Source organism: Astyanax mexicanus, chromosome 17, assembly GCF_023375975.1.
Source record: "Astyanax mexicanus isolate ESR-SI-001 chromosome 17, AstMex3_surface, whole genome shotgun sequence".
NCBI classification, from domain to species: domain Eukaryota; kingdom Metazoa; phylum Chordata; class Actinopteri; order Characiformes; family Acestrorhamphidae; genus Astyanax; species Astyanax mexicanus.
The window spans coordinates 21,885,043-21,892,844 of NC_064424.1; the positions used below are offsets into that span (position 1 = coordinate 21,885,043).

The 7,802-nt window shown below is 35.9% G+C and overlaps 1 protein-coding gene across 1 annotated transcript; it reads right to left on the reverse strand.

Moving 5' to 3' along the window:
- Positions 1–2,012: 2,012 nt before the first annotated feature.
- Positions 2,013–7,455, reverse strand: msx2b (muscle segment homeobox 2b). The gene is made up of 2 exons (XM_007247009.4): positions 6,943–7,455; positions 2,013–3,854 (listed from the first exon to the last, which is right to left on the reverse strand). The coding sequence occupies exons 1-2, from the start codon at positions 7,199–7,201 to the stop codon at positions 3,430–3,432; spliced, it is 684 nt and encodes a 227-aa protein (XP_007247071.1). The 5' UTR covers positions 7,202–7,455; the 3' UTR covers positions 2,013–3,429.
- Between the last annotated feature and the right edge of the window lie 347 nt (positions 7,456–7,802).

Below are 7,802 nucleotides of genomic sequence, written 5' to 3' on the forward strand. Positions count from 1 at the left end.
CATTCAAACTATCAGCTGGACCCTGAACAGCTTGAGATCAGTGCAGTTCGATGAGATCTGATGTTTTATTTAAGAGCTGGAAGGACGTTCATTATACCACAACTAGTTCCGACTCTGCAATGTGATTGGCTGAGAGGCATTCTATGAGTGACATTTTTAGCCGATAATGCACTGTAACCGAAGCTCTCCATGTATTACTCCGGCACATACAGGTAACTTAGTAAAGATTCAGCACTTACAAGCCAAATACAAACCAAATGCGATGTCATTATACACCACTGGGAGCTGCTGGATCCCATAGAGGCACAGTGCAGAAACGCCATGTCTCCAATAGGCAGCGCAGGCAAAGACACGGCCCACAAAAATAAACAAGCCGAGCGATTCGAAAATACGCATTATTACACACATTATCAGCCACCAGTATCAGGTTAAGAGTTGTTATTATTATAATAAAAGCTTAAGTGTATATATTTTTTTTTGTTAATATAGGGTATCTAAGGTAATTTTGAATGTAAAGTGGACTCTTGTAATTCTGCAGGTCTTGCAGAATATTTATTTTAATTAAAAATAAATAAATAAATAATTTTTTTTCAGTCAATGGAACGAACGCTGGACTTTAATCTACACAGATTTATCTCCTTAAAAACGTTTATTTGGGTGAGTTTGGGTAAAGCGCTTCCGTTTACAGTACACAGTATATGGCCGATAATGCAGAGCTTACAGTGCAGCTACAAGCAGAGCAGCTATGGAACTATTTTAACTTACTGAGTGTTTTTAACCAAACCGATCGTATTTTTTCATCCTGTTCAACTCAAAATCTTTTGAAAAACAGCGATAATGGAACTGTGGTATAATCACAATAATACACTTGAGGTTCGTGCTATAACGTGTAATATTGGCACTGCTGTGCTGATCTTTTAATCAATTACATGTTGTAGCCCTCCCTCTCGTGTATTATTGCTTAACTGTCAACTAATCATTAATTTGCAGCACTCACGCAGTTTACACTCAACTCAACCTGCATTTCCAAAAGTGCCCAAACACAACAGGTTACATATTTCCCTACATATTTCACTAAATATCAGCACTTTTTACATTTAAAAGAAAATGTTCTGGGCATTTGGAGGACATTTAAATCCCACGTTTAGCTGTTTCTATCGATTTGAAGCAAAGACAGAGAAAGCTAAGAACAGAAGCCGTTCCCACAGCAAGCAGAAATTGAGGGCATGGCAGAAAAAAATTGCAGTCTAATCTACTAATCAGGAAAATAATAAACATATTATTTGACTACTAAAATAATCATTAGTTGCAGCCCTACTGGTATCAAAGGAAGAAGGATTACTTCATTATTTGATTACTGTAGAACATCAGAGTTTGTCAGTAATCCAATCAGTGTGGTTGTAAGAACTTGCTAATCTGACAAAACCTGAATGTTGACATGAGTCAGGCAACCATTAGCCTTTTGCTTTGCAACCAGCTAACAAACTTCATACAGTCCATTTTCTAACACAACAAGCCACAATATGAACATATGAAGATTATATACATCCTTTGAGTTTCAACATCAATGAAACTGAATGTCTTCATCTCACAGGTGCTGTGCTAAGTGCTGCTTGCTTATTTCCGATAAAACAGTCTTCAGTTTTCACTCATGCAAAAATATGACTATGTTTAATGCATGAACTGAGAAACAGACCTCGTTTTAGATTTCTTACACCGGATTACTCTGTTCACATGATTACGGTACTTAAACAGATAAACAGATAACTGCAGCAATCTGATTATGAACAAAAACAAAGCGATCTTCAATTCCTCCTCCTGGAGGACTGGTACACGTGCCCAGCACGTGCCCTGCCCAGTTGATTTGTTGATTTTTCTACGATTCTACTCATCCAGTAAATGTTAGCTTTAGTGGGTGTGGAGACCACCAACTTTGTTTGTTTGCCCTCCAACACCAGAACCCAGACCTGCACTATTAGAAAAGGAGACCAAGAAAGAAATCTCATACACATAAAACACATAAAAATAAGAAATACATTACATACATATTGTAATAAACAACAAATAATAGGTTTATTCTCCATTTAAAAAAAAAAAAGAAAAATACCCTTGAGAATTAATTTTACATATTATTTGTACAATGCCATCCCTGTCAAAGGGATCGTAGGAAAGATGTGCATATGCAAAACAGGATACAAAAATAGAACTTCCACATTTATAAAACTACAAAGTGAGCAAAGTGATCGGAACATCGGAATTGTTGGTATCAGCAGATACAGGTGTAATAAAATATACTGCCATAAGGCAGAAGTCTGATATAAAGAAGTGCTGTCAACTTTTTTTTACAAACTTACAGCACTCTGGAAGAGCTGTTTGGGTGGTGCAGGATTACTGTGCTAAAATGTGCTAAGATTCTTTAAAAAAAATAAATGTTTAAATCTAGTGCCTGTTTCTTTTTTTTAGAAATGTTTGTATCGTGATCAGTACTGGTTTTGGCATTGCCTAATGTGTTTATTTTACAATAAGAGCCCATTAATGTCAATGTGCTGGTATGTCAACTTTTAAAGAAAAAAACGTATTTATTAATAATGTACATTTCAAAAAGGGTGTAATTGTGTTATTATATTATGTTATTATTCCATCAGTGGCTATTGTCGCAGTTGTTTCTGGAATAATACTAGTCCAATAATAGTCCAAGAAATTGTTATTTTTACAGACCTGGGCATTAGTCAAACAAAAAAGTGGCAAATTCCCATAGGAGATCCCTTATAAAAATAATTTAACATTTGATTTTTTTGTTTACAATTTATCTCACAAAGGGTTAACATATAACAGCTTAGAAATATTGAGGCACTGCTATTTGGCATTCAACCTGCCATCTTTCATGTTGAGGTATGAAGAAAACTCAAATAAAATCTGTTGCGATAAAAGTAATTACAAGTGAAGATCAATTCCAATGAAGTGCAATCTTGTCTGAACATTTTTTAACCAGCAGACCTGTATCAACAACTGTTGCAATGGAATTTCACTTATAACTGATAAATCAATATTTTGTACATGAAATAATTAAAATTACAAGTATTACATTATATTACAGTACGATGAATGAAAAAAACATAGTCTTCCACTCTCTTACACACACACAAACATGCACACTATACATTCTCACATCCAAGCACACATACACACATATACAGACACTCAGAACGTAACCTTAACATTCAAAATTCAAAATTAATCTCTGCATTTGTGATGGATGAATGAAACATTAAAAGTTCAACATTAGGCACTTTTTTGTTTGTGCATAAATGTGCATTGTCCATCACATACTGGATAAACCTTTTTAATTGAATTTCTCAATGCATCCATGCAGGTAAACACTGTCTTTCTGCACACACACTCTGTATTCCCAGAGTCCGTTCTGTATCCTCACGCCAGGTGATACATGCCGTAAGCCAGCGGCGTTCCGTACAGTCCTACAGGGGGAACAGACAGCAGTGGCCTCTGGTAGTGATACGACTGTCCGTAGAGCGACACTGCCGAATGGAACTGTGTCCCGAGGGGGAGGGGTAGGGGAAAGCCCGGGTGCAGTGCCGGTTTGGCGGCCAGCTTCAGTTTCTCCAGCTCGGCCTCCTGCAGCCGCTTGGCCTTGGCCCGCCGGTTCTGGAACCAGATCTTTACCTGCGTCTCTGTGAGCGTGAGGGAGCTGGAGAACTCGGCTCGCTCTGCGATGGACAGGTACTGCTTCTGCCTGAACTTGCGCTCCAAGGCCAGGAGCTGCGAGGTGGTGAAGGGAGTGCGGGGCTTACGATTGGTCTTGTGCTTGCGGAGGGCGCAGGGTGGACTCACCTGGCCTGTGGGGAAAAAAAACACTATGTGTTAATTAACTGAGTAAAATAATGTAATAATATATATATATATATATATATATATATATATATATATATATATATATATATATATATGTATATATATGGTTGTTTATGGGTTGCATTGTTTAACAGACAGTATTCTCTGTAGGTATGTTTTAAAGCTTCTTTGACAATCAATAATCAATAGTTCATCAATATCAATACTGTTCAATTATGTGTGTCAACCTTGCTGTATTCCACTTGTTGACATAATGCATAATGTAAATAAGGCAGCTTTTCTTTACATTGTATTATAGTTTCATACAATAATGGACTGACCAATAGAAATGCTTGAAGTGACTCATAATAAAATTGTTTTACACTGTAAGTTAATTGTTTTATCTCTTTCATGTAAAGTTGCTGTTTTAGAGATAAAAGGTTTCAAAAAAAGCCCCCCCCCCACACACACACAATGTCAAATTACAACTGGAATTCACATCTTATTCATAAATATTAGTATAAACATCTGTATAGTTATAGTTCAATCCCATATTTATACACTGTGCATTGTAAAACATTGCAGTTTCTAGTTTTTCACTCAACTGTACTGATGTGATGTGATGTGACAATAAATTTGATTTAATTAGATCTTGTCACTGTCCAAAGAAAAATGTGTACATTTACCAGGAAATGAAAAAGAAAACAACTTCTTAACTTTCTATGGAAATACAATGTGCCAAATTGTCACAAGGGAACTGATTTACAGAAATGCTTTCTCTTTTGTATGTTGACAAACTTTCTCAAACGTTTCATGTTATAGGACCATATTTATATACAGATGTTGAAAATAGATAAAATACAACCTAGTAGCACATTGTAGGCCTACATGACAACTACTACAGACTAATGAGACAGACATGTTACACAAATGGTTAAAAAGGTCCTATGTGACCTGCTATTATAAAGTAAGGTCTTCCCTACAATTTGCCCTTCATAGGTTTTACTGTGTCGAAAGACATCAGCTTTTGAAAAGACTAATCCAATGTCTTTGTCTGTATAATATTTTTAAATGTGATTATTTAACATTATATTTATAATCAGTATAAGAGTGTGTAAGACATACCTGTTGGCTGACTATTGACTACTGTTTGGTTAAAGTATAACACTATTTGACAGCACTGTTACGTATGTCTCTCTCTATGTCTACAATATAATAAAACTGTATTCTGTAACTGTATTATTTATTTTGGATACTGTTTTTTTGTTATTAAATTCCAATGTCCAAATATTCTTAAAAATTAATAGAAAACTGATTGTTAAATGTAATGTACAAATTGCATTATTATGGTTTGTACAAATTGCATTATTATGCTTTTGTATCATTATATCAGTTGCATAAAATGATTTAAAATGAAGCTAATACTGTTTATCAGTGTCCAAAAAAAGAGTAGATATCAGAAAGGCCCACTGACTTCCATTGAAAGTTAAGAAACATATTTCGGATACTCCACAATTAGTTAATAACAGCAAGTGTGAATCACTGCAGTCATTATTACACAACCATTATTCCCTGCTGTAGGCCAGTCACGATAATTACATTACACTGTACTGTACTGTACACTGTTAATGTAAATGAGCCAGTACGTAAATTACTTTTAAATGGGTTATTGTATATTATTTATGTGTTATACAATTTATATTTAGGATATATAAACATCTTTTATAATGCAATTGTAAAGCTGAATATGGGTCTTAAATGTATTATAAGACTAATGCGTTAATATCTTAGTGTGCTTATTATATCAGTGGCATAAATTAATCTTGAAATGACTATAATAATATTGTTAACCACAATTAATTCTGGCAGACAATATTCTACAAAATATTGTCAATGTTATCATGGCTGGCCTTGCATAGTGTGACAGAAATGTGTGTAACAATGGTTAAAAGTGTCCTAAATGTAATAAACATTGGTAAATGTCTTAAGAAATGTCTCATATACTACACAATTATTAATTGACACAAGTTCAGATATCGTAAAACATAAGTAAATGTTTTAATACTTCAGAAAGATTATTGTAAATACTAGTAATTAATGCTCACTCACTTTATAAAGTGACAACACATACATTTTCAGTCAGTGTTAAATTAACTCTGTGAGTGTTAAATTAACATTGTAACTTTTATACCCACAGACTTCATTTAAACTGACAGAAAACTGTTGTGTTGTTGCTTTATAGAGTAAGCTTGTTTAACTTGTGTCTCAATATTATTAATTTTCAGTATTAACAATAATCCTAACAATGTTTTACAATGTCTTAACTAGTGGAAATTAAAATGATTTATTAGTTATTAAAGACATTACTTAATACATAACTGTTTAGCAATGTTTATTAGCTACAGCTGTAGGTACTGTAAGGTTAATTGATTTAACCTACCCTTACTGTAGCTATCAGTTAGGCTATTATGAGTTTATATAGGAGACTTCTTTTTTTTTTTACTCTGATTGAACTCTGGTAAAAATGCAGAAACCTTTTTATTTTTTTTTACTGTGAATTTAATAAGTTTACTCAGCTTTAACCAAAAATAAGATTGAAAGCTTTATCCAATAAAAAGAAAAGTTGTTTAACTTATGTCTCAATATTATTAATTCCCAATATTAACAATACTCCTAAGCATGAAAACTTTTAGTTGTGTTTAATAATGTCTTAACTAGTGGAAATTAATAATTAGTTAGTAGTTGAGACATTACTTAGTTAATACATAACTGTTTAATTTGCTACAGTTGATTTAACCTACCTATATTGTAGTTATCTGTTAAGCTAACACTTTATATAGGAGACTTTTTTTCTTTTTCTTTTTTTACACGCACATGTTTAAGTATTAAAATTAAAAAATAAAAGTGCTGATTTAACTGTGGTAAAAATGCTGGAACCATTCTCTTTTTTTACTGTAAATCTAGTTAAAAATCAGCTTTAACTAAAACAAGATTGATAACTAGCTTTAAGTACTAATCTATGGTAATTCTGGAAACTTCTAGACTGGTGCAGTAAAGTTAGTTAGGTTAGGCTAGGTCAGTATTTCCACTCACGGGTCTGGGGGAATGAGGGGTTGACAGCCCAGGCCGTGCAGTCCTCCGGCTCCGGGGACTCGGACTTCACCGGGGAGCTCTGGAGGAAGAGTCTCCGGCTCTCCTCCGGGCTGCACGGCTCCTCGTTTCGGTACGCGGAGAGCTGAGCCTTGGCGAGCGAGGCCCAGGACCCGTCCGCGGGGCTGCGGCGCCCCTCCCGGGCCATGAGCGACTCCACGCTGAACGGGTGGCTGGAGACTGGGAGTTTCCGCTCCTCCATCGTCCTGCTGTCCTACTGTCCTCCTGCGGGCCCGAGCCGTCCGTCCGTCAGCTCCTCCAAACCTCTCACAAACTCACTCTTACTCAAATTCTCTCTGTGTGTAACTGCGAGTGATAGACGCGCTCCTCGGTCCTGTACTGAACGTCCTGTACTGTAACTCCTCCGCCCTAAGCCTCTCTCTATAACTCTCTCACACTGTGCAACAGCAACAGGTAACTCTCCTCCGGCCCCGCAGCCACGCGCTGTCACGCCAAACCTCTCCACCAATCGGAACAGGCCCTAATTTGCCGCCACTCTGCTGTTCCAGAGCCGCGCGCTCCCTTCCCTCGCTTCTGATTGGTTCACGCATGTTTACAGCTAGATAGCTTGCCCTTAAAATAACCACCACGGCTGCCTAAATGCACTTACTAACTAACAAACACTGAATATATAAATATATAGTTGTTTTATTTCACAATACATAAAATCCAATCTTTCATACAATAATCTCTGTAATCCCACAGTAAGCACAGCGAATTGATTTTAGCTAATTGAAAACCCCTAGAATATAATCAAGAGGAAGATGGATGATCACAAGCCATCAAATCAAGCTGAACTGCTT

Coding starts and splice junctions, on each gene's coding strand:
- msx2b (XM_007247009.4), bottom strand. CDS start 7,201: ATGGAGGAGCGGAAACTCCCAGTCTCCAGCCACCCGTTCAGCGTGGAG. Junction 3,855..6,942: donor CCCCTCATTCCCCCAGACCC/GTGAGTGGAAAT, acceptor TTTTCCCCACAG/GCCAGGTGAGTCCACCCTGC.